Raw genomic sequence first — 15,945 nt, 5'->3', positions numbered from 1 at the left:
AAATGATACATGTTCTACTCTCACATTGCTTCTGATCTATTTCCAACAAATCTCAGAAATTCTGGATTGAAAGAACTAAATATCTCCAAGCATGACCCTATAATTTAATTTTAATTTTCCATACATGGCCTCTGCACATATGTCCAGCTCTTGATCCTACTTCTGGATTTTTGAAGCAGAAGAGCAAAGAACGTTCCTGGACCAAACCAAAGATCTGTTTAATAGGTCTCCTCTACCTTGGGTGTTTAAAATTTATTACCAGTGATTCAAGGAGGTATTATACAGTCAACCACACCTGGAGTTACCCTCTATGAATTTATTTAGCTCCCGTTTAAACATTCCAGATTGGTGGCTAATACCAAATATGATGGCAACATACCCCACAGTTTAACTTTGTTTTGTGTAATATTGTATTTTAGAATAGAATAACAGAATTGGAAGGGACCTTGGAGGTCTTCTAGTCCAAACCCTTGCTTAGGCAGGAAACCCGACACCACTTCAGACAAATGGTTATCCAACATCTTCTTAAAAACTTCCAGTGTTGGAGCATTCACGACTTCTGCAGGTAAGTTGTTCCACTGATTAATTGTTCTAACTGTCAGGACATTTCTCCTTAGTTCTAAGTTGCTCCTCTCCTTGATTAGTTTTCACCTATTGCTTCTTGTTCTACCCGCAGGTGCTTTGAAGAATAGTTTGACTCCCTCTTCTTTGTGGCAACCCCTGAGATATTGGAACACTGCTATCATGTCTCCCCTAGTCCTTCTTTTCATTAAACTAGACATACACAGTTCCTGCAACTGTTATTCATATGTTTTAGCCTCCAGTCCCCTAATCACCGTTGTTGCTCTTCTCTGCACTCTTTCTAGAGTCTCAACCTCTTTTTTACATCATGGTGACCAAAACTGAATGCAGTATTCCAAGTGTGGCCTTACCAAGGCATTATTAAATGGTATTAACATTTCACATGATCCTTTCTTACATTTTGTTTCATCGTGTGAAAGTTGTAACTGTAGAAAAACTCTAGATTTGCATATTCTGTACAAGCCTTGATTTTATATATCTTCACCTTGTCTCCATTATTTTGCTTGACTCTAAGTTAAGAAGCACCCAAAGCTGTAATCTTTTGTATAACGGAGTTGTTCTATTTCCTAATATTTTTGTTGCTTTAAAGAAAAAAAAAATCTCTTCCAGTTCTATCATATGCTTTCTGAAGTGTATGACCAGAAATGTATACAGCATTCAATATGCAGTCTTATTAGAGTTGTATATTTGGAATACTTTTATTTTTGAGTTCATTTCTAATCATTCCAAGTATGGAACTTGTCTTTTCTTAGTAGGCATACAAGTGCCATAGTGAATAATAATCACATTGCATACAGAGCTAAGTCTCCCCTCCCCTCCCAACCAGGTTGTCAGAATAAATAGAACATTGGTTTGATATGTTAGGATTAGTCTATTATCAAGAATTGTTATAAATGCACTGTAGAAATTCACTGAAAAAGCCACTCTTCGTTTTCTATGTACACTATCCTTTATGTGGGTCAAATGTTCTGAAGTCACTTTTTTTTTGGCATTCAGATTAAAAATCCATATTTGAATTTCCTTACTCTTTTGTTGATTTTTTTAAAAAGCAAACCGTTGGATAGTATGAGTACATTCTAAAAGGATACCACGTTTATGGATACATGCATTTTAATGTATGTCTCTCTTTGCCCTTTCTGAAATAAGTCATCATTCTTCCACCATGGTTGCTTTGAAAAAGCTGTGAAAAGTAATTAATGGATTTTGAGTACTTCACCCTTTGGGCCCAATTAAATTTTAGCGCCAGTTAATTAGTGGTTAAACTTTTTGCCATTCATTCAACTTGAAAGTTGCCTTACAGAAAAGGTTGCAAGATCTAAGTATCAAAAAGTGGATTTAGGTGTGTTTTTGTTTACATGTTTGGTCTTGCTTTTTCCAGCAGTAGAGGAGAAGGACACAAAAGATGAGAGGAGGAGCAAAAGAGGAGAAGAGGAGGAAAAATTTGGAGTAAAAATTAGTAAATATGCAACCAGTGTCTATATTTTAAGAAGGATAAAAAATAATTGCTCCTTGTGGCAAAGCCACATTAAAGTAATGAACCATGCAGGGCCCTAGAGCTGTCTTACTGGTAAAAGGATTTAGTATTAATCTGCTTCATTAAAAATTAATGATGAGTAAATTAGCCATTACTTAACATAATAAAATATCCAGCTAAAATACTGGTAACTCATTCCTTGTGCTATGTGTCTACTCCAATGAAGAACCAAAACTGAATAACAAGGGTAACAAGGGTCAAAATCAATGGCCAGATGTTGATAATGAATCAACTTTTTAAAATTATTTTTGGAAAACAAAAAGGGTTGGTCAGTTCCACAAATTTGTCTTACCGACCAGGAATACTAACACTTGAAGTAGGTTTTCCAAGACACCTACTAGTGGTATTGGAGTTCACATTCCCCAAATTGCTGGGGCTCTATAATTCAAGAGAAGTCCAAATAACCACAAGGGACTGGCAGCAATGAGAAAATGCCAGTAACTGGTTGGTGAATCTCTACAGAAGGATAGCATCTTTTATTTTATTTATTTTTTTAAAAAAAATCAAAATATAAATAGTAAAACTATTACTACCTTATGGATATTCAGTCATACAGGAGTTGTTCTCTTGCTAGTCAGGTGATATCACTGACAGTATCACTCAATGTGATACTGTCAGTGCCACATTAGATCAGAGGTCTTCAAACTTGGCAGCATAGCTGGCTGGAGAATTCTGGGAGTTAAAGTCCACAAGTCTTAAAGCTGCCAAATTTGAAGACCTCTGCATTAGATAATCTAATTGGTTTTGCTGCCTGATGTCCCACTCCACCAGATTCCTATGCCTAAATAAAAGCAGATACAGAACTTCTCCTGATTCATTTAAATGAGAACCTTTAGGAAAATAGTAGTGAATGCTTCTGTGCTTCTATGTCTTTTATAGATCATTGTATATTGCTACATATACCGTATAACACAAGAAAGTTTCAAGAAAAATTCTTTCTCACCAGACCGGATTAAAGGAAAGCTTAGTCAAGCAGCCAGATACCAATCAACACCTTGGTCTCTTGCTAATCTCCTTTCAGAAGAGTTACCATACCTGGCCTGATTTCAAAGGAAGTGTTGACATCATTTCTTCCTGTGCAACCAGCAAGCTCCGAACATGGCTATGTTTCACACTCTGAGATCTCATCAAACCTTGTTCCATGTTCTTAGTATTACAATTGTGCATGCAGGGAAGACATGGCCCCACGTGAACGAGGGCCAAAGCAAAAGAAATCCATTTCTGGCAATACATGCTGATAAATCCTTTTCAATCAATATGGATCTGCAGAAAGAAAGAAAGAAAAAGGTAACTCTTAGAGCAGAAACCTTGTTTCTGTGTCAAACGGATAAAAGCCACCTTTGAAAAAAAGTATCTTTGATTCCATGTTTGTTTTTCAGAAACATGTAAACCCACAAACAGGATAGAGACAGGAAAATCATCTTTATCATAGCTGACCAATTAAGCTTCAACATTATTGTTATGGAACCTAACAACAATTCTAAAAAAATATTCAGCCATATGGTATAAGCACCTAAAGGAGAAAACAACAAGTCTTTTTTTTCTATTTCTTTTCCTTTTCTTTCTTTCTTTCTTTCTTTCTTTCTTTCTTTCTTTCTTTCTTTCTTTCTTTCTTTCTTTCTTTCTTTCTTTCTTTCTTTCTTTCTTGTCAGTTTTAATCAATCCTACAATAGTATATATGAACTTGTAGCTCTGTTTGTTTTCTCTTAGTGAAAGGTTTTCCAGCCTTGGTAACTTTAAGATGCATCGATTCCCAACTCCAAACATGCTGTCTGGGTAATTCTCAAACTTGAAATCTTTACTTCTTAAAATTGCAAAGGTTGAGAAACACTATCCTAGCAGACATCGAGGGAAACAATGGCAGACTGAAGATAGCTCTGTAGTGTATGGAGCTGACAGCTTCAGCGAAGAGAAGAGTCGGAAAGTGGCTTGGCTCCTTGAACTGTCTGGATCAAGAAGTGGACCAGATTTCTCACAGGTGCTCCTTACAAAAATCCCCACAAAAAGATCATAAAAAGAGTGGCTTCTAGTGAGTTTCAGAGCTCTGGGATCTATGAGAAAATCATCTTCTCTAAGCTGTAGTTTGGCTCCATCAAATGGACACTGGGTTTGCGCAGTTGCTCACTTAATCAATTGTGGAAATGGCTTGTTAGCTACTTTTTAGATATTAAGAACCTTCAGAAAGACAGGTTTCATTACACCACGTTATTCTCCTTCAATCCTCAGTGAACGAAGTTTCGTGTAAATTTAAGAACGTAAAGAAACATATTTTATTTTGATATAAAAAACCAAAAGGAGGACAAAAATGTTGGGTTTGGAAAGTTGCAAATAGAAATAAGACTTTGAAACTAATTATGAAACTCCTTCCTGTGGGTTATTTAACATTTCATTAAAATATATGAAGCTTTTGAATTTAATTGCAAGAAATCTTTCCATGGGAAAAAGTGGTGGATTAGGAAGAAAAAAAATGATAAGAGGAGACCTGAAGGCTGGTCACCAGAGGTAACCAGAAAGAATTAAAAATTACAATTAAAGACAAAATAGTATATTGATACAGAATGGAGAAAAGTATTTTAACTCTGGAAGAATTCAAGACTATTTGGCAACAATGTACTGTACTTAGAACTTTCTTTAAAGACTGTCTACTACTATAAAAGTGTCTTTAGAAGAAAAGGTGGATGACAATATATCTGAGAATCAGACTGTTTTGGATAAGGATTTAAAAATGACAGACTACAGGAATGATATGGACAAAGATGTTACACAGGACTTACAAATGAAACCAGGTGATATTTTAATAGCTACAAGGGACACAAAGATATTAAGGTAGAGCAGGGGTATCAAACTTGTGGCCCACGGGCTGGATGCATCACATGCTGGCCACGCCCACACTAGTTTAACGAAGGGGGGAAAAGTCATAATATGTCACATGACACCAATGAGACACCACGAGTTTGACACCCCTGAAGGAATGAGGAATGAGGAATGAGGAATGACTTGGATATGTGGATTTCAACTCAGAAGAGTGACTTGGACTTTTTTTTTTACCTTCGACTTACAGAAGAGATATGTTACAATTGTAAAAGAATTCCAGAAAAAATAAAGAAAAAATAAAAACCAACCAACCAGCTTTTGGGACATTAATTAAAATGAATAACCATCAAGACTTTTAAAAGCAGAAAGAAAGATTATTGGCTCATTCAATCACAAGAAATATATATATGTTTTTTTCCTAATAGATTTTAATGGGTTTTATTTTATGAAGATGAATGATACAGCTTTAAATGTTTATTTATATATTTTATCATTAATATATGAAATTAGGCATTTTATAAAATGCCTAGGCCAGTGATGGCTAATCTTTTTGCCATTGCGTGCCAAAAGTGGGCAGAGCATGGGAAGGGTCATACACATGGGTGCCCACACCCATAATTATATGTGCCCCGACCCCACGTATGCATGCATGACCCCCCCTGTGCTCCCCCTGCTTTTGGCAGGCAATGGCCCAGTGGGACCGGTAGGCCCGTTTTTTGCTAGGAGCCTGGGGAGAGCAAAAAATGGGCCTTCCCCACCCCCTGGGCCCTCTGGAGGCAGGAAACAGCCTGTTTCCCTACTTCTGGTAGGCCCAAGGCCTGAAAATCAGTGCGCGCCGGAGCTGAGCTCACATGCCCACCAATATGGCTCCATGTGCCACCTCTGCCATCACAGGCCTAGGCAATCTACAGAATGCCAAAATGGGTCATCAAAATATGAAACCTTTAATATTTCACATATTTCCTAGACATTGTATGCAATGCCAAAAGGCAGCCTAGCAAAGTATAAAGTACTTCCACAGAAATGACATTCTAATCTTTCTTGTTGCAACAGGTAGGTCAATACTAGTCTTTTTCTCTTGTTTTTTTAGTAAGAAAAAGCTGTACTTTATTTTGCATTTCTTCTTTCATTTTTATATACAATTTTTCAGTAAAGAGTTAGGGTTAAGCTTTAATGTTTGAGTGCATACAAAACTATCACATTCACTTTATTAAAACTATGTTCTAGATTAGCTAATACATTTACCTGTTAAATATAAAGAATCATGGTTAAGAAGTTTACAGCCCTTTCTTTAAGAGAATTTTCTCTTATAGCAATAGAATGTTGCTATAGTTTGGGCAAGGACTTCTAAATGCTTAAATCATAATTTAAAAAGTAACTTTCTCCATCTATCCCCCTGCTTGGATCCTAGGCCTAAACTAAAACCAAGAATTTTTTTACAAAAATGCATATTCTAATAAAAATATCTAGATTTTTTTTAAAAAAAAAACTTTTATTTTTAAAAAGACAATTCTATAACAATATTTCTTCACCAATGTGAAAAACTGTGCATTAAGTTTACACAATAAATGTTAAATCACCAAAATAAAGGACAAAAGTGAGTTTTTGAAAAATAAATACATCTAAAGGACAGTTTTCTGAAATAAAAGCAGAGGTGGGTTTCAGCAGGTTCTGACCAGTTCTAGAGAACCGATAGCGGAAATTTTGAGTAGTTTGGAGAATCGGTAGTAAAAATTCTGACCGGCCCGGCCCCCATCTATTCTCTGCCTCCCAAGTCCCAGCTGATCAGGAAGAAATGGGGATTTTGCAGTAACCTTCCCCTGGATTGGGGTGGGAATGGAGATTTTTCAGTATCCTTCCCCTGCCACGCCCACCAAACCACGCCCACCAAGCCATGCCACACCCACCAAGCCACACCCATAGAACCAGTAGTAAAAAAATTTGAAACCCACCACTGAATAAAGGACTGTCTATCAAGAGATGCATGGAGGTCCAGATCCTTAAAAAAAATCCTAGCCTCTAAACTCTGCAACTAACAGACCCAGAGTTTTATATACAACAATAGAAACCAGTTTCAGAACACATACTGGATGATAATGGAATTTTCCACTGGAGCCTCTATTAACATGCACGTTATTCATCTGAAAAATAGGTAAGGACATTTTTTTTATTGAGATTTTAGGATGGCTAGAATTACAGACTTCCTCCCCAAATTTTGTACACCACTTTACATAGGATGATAAATTATTTGTCTGAGACACTTTCTATATTCCCTATTATCCAAATGCCATATAGTTCAACTTTCACTGAACTCAGTAATAAAAGAAACATTATCAGACCTGACTAACAAGCACCATTCAATATATCATCATTTTCACCTACTTCACAAATGAAATAACTTCATTTTTTCTCAGCAAATTAGACAGGTGTCACGCTTAAAAAATCAGTTCCGGTTTGATAAAGATATATACAGTATATATATATATTACTTTTCAGCTGTAAATTAATCTTCCATTTCTGACAACAGTTCTTTTGCCTAATGCATTTCAATTGTTATCTTACTATGTATAGAACAGAATGTTATAAAGAGAAGCTTGTTAATGCATTGATGACACATTCTACTGATATATCTATCAGTTTAATAAGTCTATAGAAGTTATGTCCCCTTTCTATAATAAGCATCTCACTTTATTGTCAGATTGATAAAGTATTGGCCCATAACACCCCAGATATAACTGTGGTTGAAAAAGAAGAAATGGTGACAATTTGATATGGCAATATATCAGGAGACAGTAGAATAAAAGGCAAAGAATTGGAGAAGATCATAAGTATCAACATCTGAAAATCAAAATCGAAAGATTACGGGCATAAACTGGACATGGTGTGTCAGATGTAAATGCCTTATTCCCTAATGTGTAAATAATGTATATATGGGATATCGGGGGTTAACTTATTCTTTGTTTCCTAATGTATTCATAATTCACCACTCCCATCCTTGACTCCGCCCTTTGTATATATAAGGAGCCACCCTCACCATTTTCCTTGCTTCTATCTGTGAATATTCAGTGAATATAGAATGCCTGTTATGATTAAAGAGAAATATATATATACCTATAATCTTTATTATCTTTATTGAGTCTGATCCTAAAAACATTGCAACAAGCTGGTAGCAGAGGATGGTTAATTGACTCAATAAATACTTAAAAATGTCTAAGAAAGATAGGCCCAACACCAGGGCCTACAGCAAAGAAATAGAAACTGAACAAGAAATAATCAACGAATCCACAAACGCGATTTCGAGAGAATCCGAAGAGTACACCACAGAAGAAGAAGAACTAATAAATGAAAATAATGACCAGGAGGAAATCGAAATAGAAAATAACGAACTCAGGTCAGAAATATTGAAGCTATTAAAAAGCCAGAAGAATGATGAAAGTCTCATCGCGAATCTCCAAGAAATGCTGAAAAACAGCGGAGCAGCGAGAGAGAAAAACATTGTCAAGGAGAAACCGAAAGACCAAAAAACTGTGAGTGATATGACTACAGAGAAAGTCATTATGAAAAAGAAAAGATGTGATGCCGCGCGAAATTTTGAATGGCAGCCATCTTGGTTTCAACGAGCCTCCAAAGGGAGCGAAGCAGAGCCAATCAAAATGTCCAGTTCAAAATTTCTGGCGCGAAAAACGTTATCAGACAACGAAAGTGAAAAGGAAGATTCGAATTCTCCAGAAGAACCCGAATCGGAAAGCGAAGACGATTTAACCAAATCCCAAATAAAATCAGCAATGAAGACGCTTTTTGCTGCATTTGGGCCAAAATTAAAAATTTCCAAAGCGCCAACGAAGAAGCAAGAGAACAAGCTGATACCTCAAGACCTACACGCTCCCATCCTGACTTCGAGAGCGACGACGCCCGAGCCCAGAGAGCCATGCCGATTCCGCCCCACGCCGCAGACCGGATCAAATACCAACGCACACAAGAGAAAGAGAAGAACAGTCGCCGCCATCAGGACTCCTAAAACCGAGCCAGAGACCGACTCGTCTGAAGAGGAGCAGAGCGAACGAGCTGAAATGGAGAGAATCTTCCACGACGATGCCAAAGAAGAAATGAGCAACGCGCATGTGCGAAACCACGTAGACGGTCCGGAAAGACTTGAACTGGCCAGAGAACCGCGCAGACTCGTTGCGAGCATCCCCATGCCGTTTTGCAATTTCCTGCACTTGCGAGATCACGGACTACCTCAGGTTGTAAGTAATGGACAAAATAATGTGGGAAACTTACCCAGTGACTTCCCAAAACTTAGAGTTGATGGCATTAATTTGCAAGAGTGGTATCAACAGCTCCAGGTTGTCTTTATGAAAGAAAATTTACTATTCTTTATCACTAGTCCTCCAAGAAGACCTTGGACTTTAAAAATAGATTGTTTACACCATAGAGCATTCTTCTTAATAATATCTAGCGTATCTCCTGCAATGTATCATAGTATCAAACCAAACCTAACTGTTTCAGAAATAATTCAATGCATGTTTAATCTGTTTCACAGCGACAGTGTAGCTACCACTACAAGAATGTCTAAGGATTTCTTTTCTTCCAGAGTAAAACCAGGGGTTTCCATAAGTGAGCATTTGATATCTCTAAACAAAATAAGAGCTGAGCTGCATCTGAGGGGGGAAGTGATTTCAGATCAAACAATGAAAAGTGTTATTATCAATTCACTTGATTCATCATGGGATAATTTTATGTCACACTTAGACACCATCAATCTAGGATATTTATCCATAGAAAGTCTATCTAACAAATTGATAGCAGAAGACAATTTAAGAAAAAATCGTTCTAGCAATCACACAGAACACAAATCTTTTAGGAAGGTAGCTTTCCAAGAAAAATACAACGAAGCTTTTAAATGCCATAATTGTGGGTCCAGGGAACACAATAGAAGAGACTGTCCCAAAATATCAAAGGAGAGACATAGGCCAGAATATAGAAGCAGATACAATTATAGACAGTCTTCCACAGATAAATATAAATATAGAAGCCCACCAAATTACAGAGAAAGTAGAGGGGGTAGAGAAAATTCAAAAGAGAGAAAATCTGGTTCACTGAATGGACTAAATAAACAAGACAGCACTAAAACACAACAAAATGAGAACAATAATTGGCTTATCGATTCTGGGGCAACCAATCACACCACTAATAACAAAAATATTCTGTCTTCATTTACAGAAGATAAGTTTGTAATAAAGGTAGCTAATCAAGAAAAGGTTCAAGTATTAGGCAGAGGAAACATAACATTGCCTGGTCTAGGAAGAATAGAGGGGGTATTGTTAATTCCTGAAATACCTCATAACATACTAAGTGTCATAAAACTAAGTAGAGATTCTGACATCAATATAGTTTTCTCAAAGGGGAAAGCAACTTTAGAGAAGGACAAAACAAATGTAGGCACTGTGATGATTAAAGGAGGCCTACCATATCTGGTAACAAAAGAAAGATGGTTACATAACATTGATTCAAATATGGAAGATTGTATTGAGGCAGATGATGAAAATGTTAGTAACAGTGACAATGATGAATGTAAAATATCTCATGATCACACAAATACACACAAAGAGAAGAAACCAAGAATAGGTAAACCAATTCATGATGAGTGTGCTCACATCTTACATAGGAAGTTAGGACATGCAAGTTTTCCTGTAGTACAAAAAATGACTGAACACGCAGAAGGTGTCAAAATAAAAAATTGTGAAAATTATTTGGAATGCTCAGTATGTAAATCCACTAAACTAAAAACTAGTCCCAGGCCAAAAAAATCCAACAGATCAACTAACAAAATTTTTGACTTAGTACATATGGACTTAGTTGGTCCATTAACTCCATCAATCACTTATAGAAAACGTTACTTCCTAACAATAGTAGATGACTACAGTCGCTATGGTTTTGTTTACACATTAAAACACAAGGATGAAACCTTTCAGAAATTTAAGGAATTCTACAAACGCATAGAAACACAACATAATATCAGAATAAAACAAATTATGACAGACAGGGGATGTGAATTCATGTCTAAAGAATTCTCCCAATGGTTAAAGGATAGAGGGATGCTACATTTCACGTCTAGTCCATTTTCTGCATTCCAAAATGGGATTGCAGAGAGAAAGAATTCCACACTACAAACCATGATTAGGTGCACATTAGAGGATGCTGGTTTAGGCAAACAATTTTGGTCAGAAGCCTTACATTATTCAAATTACACTCAAAATAGAACCTGGTCCAGTATTGTGAATAAAACACCATATGAGGTGATGTATAATAGGAAACCCAAAATAGCACACATGCACATATTTGGAGTCACTGCAGACGTACACATACCTAAACAGTTGAGAAGAAAGGGAGAAAACGTATCCAGAAGATTAAGATTTATGGGATATGAAACTGGCACCAAAGGGTACAGATTTATTGATAATAGTAACAAATTTATAGTCTCCAGAACAGCTGTGTTCCATGAACAAGCCAATTGGTCTAAATTACATCTTAATGAAATATTTCCAGATAAATGCAAAGATACAAAATCTTGTGAGGAAGGAACAATAGAAAATCAAAATATCTACAAAAGTACAAACAAAACCAGAACTTGGACAAATAGTCAGCACAAAATAAAGACAGACACATTAACAAAAAAGGAAGCAAGATATTTGCATGACAACCATAGCAAACCTGAAAGAGCTATTAGAAACAATAGAAATCAAATACCAGGTAAATACAGAGATTACATAATGCATATGGATGGTGAACAAATAACACCTAATACATATGAGGAAGTATTAAAACTCCCTTATGAAGAAAAGGAAAAATGGGAACTAGCTATGAAAAAAGAGATGGAAAGTTTGCAAGGATTAAATGTATTCACACCTGCAACTGCACCTAAAGATAAAACAATCATAGGTACTAGGTGGATTTATAAAATTAAGAATCTAGAAGGAGGCAATACTCTATACAAAGCCAGGTTAGTTGCACAAGGTTATGCACAAAAGTATCCGGAGGACTATACTGACACATACTCCCCCACAGTGAGAACAGAGAGTGTTAAAACAGCTCTGGTAGTGGCATCTGCACTCAATCTTGATGTATTTCAATATGACATACAGACTGCGTACTTACACGCAAAACTAGATAAGGAAATATATGTAAGGGCACCACACAGTCAATACACTAATAAGAATGAAATCTGGCTATTGAACAAGAGTCTATACGGGTTAAAACAATCTGGCAAAAGATGGTATGATTGTTTGGTAAAAGTACTTAAGACCATGGATTTTAACGCTACCACCGCTGATAACTGTTTCTTTGTAAAAAAAAGTGATGATCACATTGAATTCGTGTTAATTTATGTAGATGATATTTTATATATAGGAAAACACAAGGAGAGAAGAGAAACCTTTGTAAATAAGCTAAACGAACATTTTTCGTTGAAATCTCTAGGTAAAGTAAACAAATACCTTGGTGTACAAATTAACAAAACTAGAAGGGGATTCAAACTTACTCAGAAAGATAAGATTATTGAACTTCTAAACAAATGCAATTTAAACAATGCTAAACCATGTGACACTCCTATGCAAACTGATTTCCTTAGAAACACTGATGAGTCTTCCCCTGAATTCAAAGATAATACATTTTATAGATCAGTCATAGGTTCACTTCTTTATATATCTAATTGGACCAGGCCAGATATTGCATTACCTCTCAATTTATTGTCCAGACATGTTAGTAAACCAACTATGTATCATTGGGAAGCTGTCAAAAGAATTCTAAGATATCTAAAAAATACATTAGACTTTTGTTTAGTATTAGAACCTAATAATGACAAAGAACCAAAACTTACTTGTTACGCAGATGCGGATTGGGCTGGAGATATATCATGCAGAAAGAGCACTTCTGGTTATATTTTTCTATTAAATAACTGTCCAGTTTACTGGTACACTGGTAAACAAGAACTGGTAGCCACTTCAACCACAGAAGCGGAATATGTTTGTTTATCCAAAGCTGCAAATAACCTTGTATGGTTTAATGATTTGATTTCAGATGTCTGGAAAAAACCTGCTTTACCTTTTGTTATGCATGAAGATAATAAAGCAGCCATTGAAATATCCAGATCCGATGCCATTGGACAAAGATCCAGGCATATAGATATAAAGTTTAAACATGTGAGACAATTGTCTCAAGATGGATTTATCAAAGCAGTGCATTGTGATACCTCTGAACAATTAGCTGACATATTAACGAAGCCTTTACCTTCTAAACAGCACAAATATTTAACTTCAAAATTATATGTCTTATATTGTCCTGAATCTGAATGTAATTGGTGTTGTATAGCGAACCGGCATTTAGAGGGGGATTTGTCAGATGTAAATGCTTATTCCCTAATGTGTAAATAATGTATATATGGGATATCGGGGGTTAACTTATTCTTTGTTTCCTAATGTATTCATAATTCACCACTCCCATCCTTGACTCCGCCCTTTGTATATATAAGGAGCCACCCTCACCATTTTCCTTGCTTCTATCTGTGAATATTCAGTGAATATAGAATGCCTGTTATGATTAAAGAGAAATATATATATACCTATAATCTTTATTATCTTTATTGAGTCTGATCCTAAAAACATTGCAACATGGTGGTCCCAGTGGTTTTCAGCACACTTAAACTCCTTTGTTATTAGACATGGAAGTAGGTTTGCTATATGAAAGTGTATTTCAAAAAGTTAGGTTGCTGTATTCAACAGATTTTCACGAATTTTAATTGCTATTAGATACAGAAGCATGCAGTCCATGGCCTGTCAAGAAATTAATTCAGGCAAATTTAGGAAAGGGCCTAAACAAAAGAAATTATAATTTTTCTGGCTATATCTTCTTTCCTACCAAGGGAGATATATTGCTATTTTAATGGTGTAAGATTGATGATAGAGGATTACCTGTTCAGTGGTGAAATCCAATTTTTTTTTTACTACTGATTCTGTGGGTGTGGCTTGGTGGGCGTGGCTTGATGGGCATGGAGGGGAAGGATACCATTCCCACCCCACGCCAACAGAAGGATACTGCAAAATCTCCATTCCCACCCCACTCTGGGGCCAGAGGTGATATTTGCCAGTTCTCCAAACTACTCAAAATTTTTGCTACTGGTTTTCCGAACTGCTCAAAATTTCTGCTACCGATTTTCCAGAACCTGTCAGAACCTGCTAGATTTCACCCCTGCCTGTGTTCTACTTTCTACATATGTTCTGCCACCATTACATACTGTACAAAAAAATACTTAAAGGTGGAACAACTAAAGTAACTGTCCTTGTTAATTATCCACAGTATTAATTTCAATGCTTCTGGAAAGTTCTGTGTTCCTTTATATAGAGATAATATAATTTGTTGCCTGTTCTTCATTGTTCTCCCTGCCTTTGCCTGGGTTTCACCTGATTGTGAAGTTTCCTGATGTTCATAAACATAGAGCTATAAACAAACATACAGTTATACTTCTTACTAGCTACCCTGAGTGGATTATTTTGACTTGTGACTAGGAACATGTACTGTGCAAACTAATCTTGGAAATTAAATCACCCACTATAAGATTCTAGGTTGTAACATATGGAAATTATTTTGTTTACCTCCCCAAAAAGTATTTTCAGAAATTCAGTTACCTATATTTGTTTTTCTGACAGATTTCCATGAATTTTATTTGTTGCCGAATATGAATATGCATAGCCTACTTCATGTTAAGAATTCAAACAGATTCTTTCATTGCACACTGAGGAATTGGAGAACTAAACAAACATATCTCAACCTGTCACCAACATACACCCCGAGCATGCTTCATGCTAATCAGTAATTATTAAAGGATCATTTTTCACACATAAAAGAGCTAGTTTTTTTTTTTATTATTATTATTACAGTTAAGTGAGTTTCATCCTTGTGATGCTCTCTATTTATTTTTTTCTATTTGGTTAATGTTCTTCTTTTATTGTCTTTATGCTGATATTTTAACTCTAGTATGTAAGCTGCCTAAAGTGAGTTTGATGACTGAGGCAAATAAATAAACCAATGAATAAATGCATGCTGAATATTCACAGAACAGTTGTTTGATCATCTTATAGAGATGTTTTATGTGACAATAGCTTCATTGGCTTTCATCCCATCTTTGAGCATAATTAAACCTTTGGTTATGACCTGAAAAAAAAATCAGATTGTTGGATCGAACTGATTTTCTCCCATATGCAGCTGCCTGGGGATGTCTGGGAAAAGTCATTTTTAAATATTCCATCACTATCAGAAGGACAATTCTAAAGCAAATACAGGAAACAAATCTAACTCTATTCCTGCTCCATCACAGCAGCTGGCCCAGTCTCATTTGTCTTGCCCCAGTGCCCCACAAGATATTGAATTTTAAACTAATTTGTCTGTTAGACAAATTACATTTTTTAACTGACGAGTTCCACTCTTAATTTTATTTTATCTTCATTGTTAACTATCTTATATACCATTTTTAAATGCAAATATCAGATAAATACTTGATGGATAAATATTTGTGTAACATCTCCAAAAATAATACATTTTAAAACTCAGTTTACCCTATTATAAATATTACCTTTTCAAGGCGATTAAAATCAAAATGCTGCCAAATCTTCTTAAAGTATGATGTCCTGGACGCCATAGATATAGTAGAAAAAGCTTATTGCACATTAAATAACTCAGATCATCTGAAAAGTTCACAAGTATAGCTAATTCTACAGATACCTCTGAGATTTGAGATTATTTCAATCAATCAGACTAGAGCTGGAAAGGACCTTAGAGGTGGTCTAGTCCAACCCCCTGCTGAAGCAGGAGACCCTATACTATTTCAGACAAGTGACTATCCAGTCTTTTGTAAAAAAAAAAAAAACTCCAGGGATGAAGCCCCTATAACTTCTAGTGGCAAGCTATTCCAATGGTTAATTGTCCTCATGGTGTCCTAAATATAGAATTGCCCGTTCATC

At 35.9% G+C, this 15,945-nt stretch overlaps 1 protein-coding gene across 1 annotated transcript in view; it reads right to left on the bottom strand.

Moving 5' to 3' along the window:
- The window catches only part of LOC117672606 (cadherin-19-like), a 76,792-nt gene that overhangs the window by 42,527 nt on the left and 18,320 nt on the right, over positions 1 to 15,945 (bottom strand). Inside the window, exon 2 of the mRNA XM_034429385.2 lies at positions 3,152 to 3,379. Within this exon, the coding sequence (XP_034285276.2) occupies positions 3,152 to 3,349 (198 nt within the window). The 5' untranslated portion in view covers positions 3,350 to 3,379. The remainder of the gene's footprint in view (positions 1 to 3,151; positions 3,380 to 15,945) is intronic.

The sequence above is a fragment of the Pantherophis guttatus genome, chromosome 3 (genome assembly GCF_059756535.1).
Source record: "Pantherophis guttatus breed Tessera chromosome 3, ASM5975653v1, whole genome shotgun sequence".
NCBI classification, from domain to species: Eukaryota; Metazoa; Chordata; class Lepidosauria; order Squamata; family Colubridae; genus Pantherophis; species Pantherophis guttatus.
This window is presented reverse-complemented; position numbering and strand designations above follow the sequence as displayed.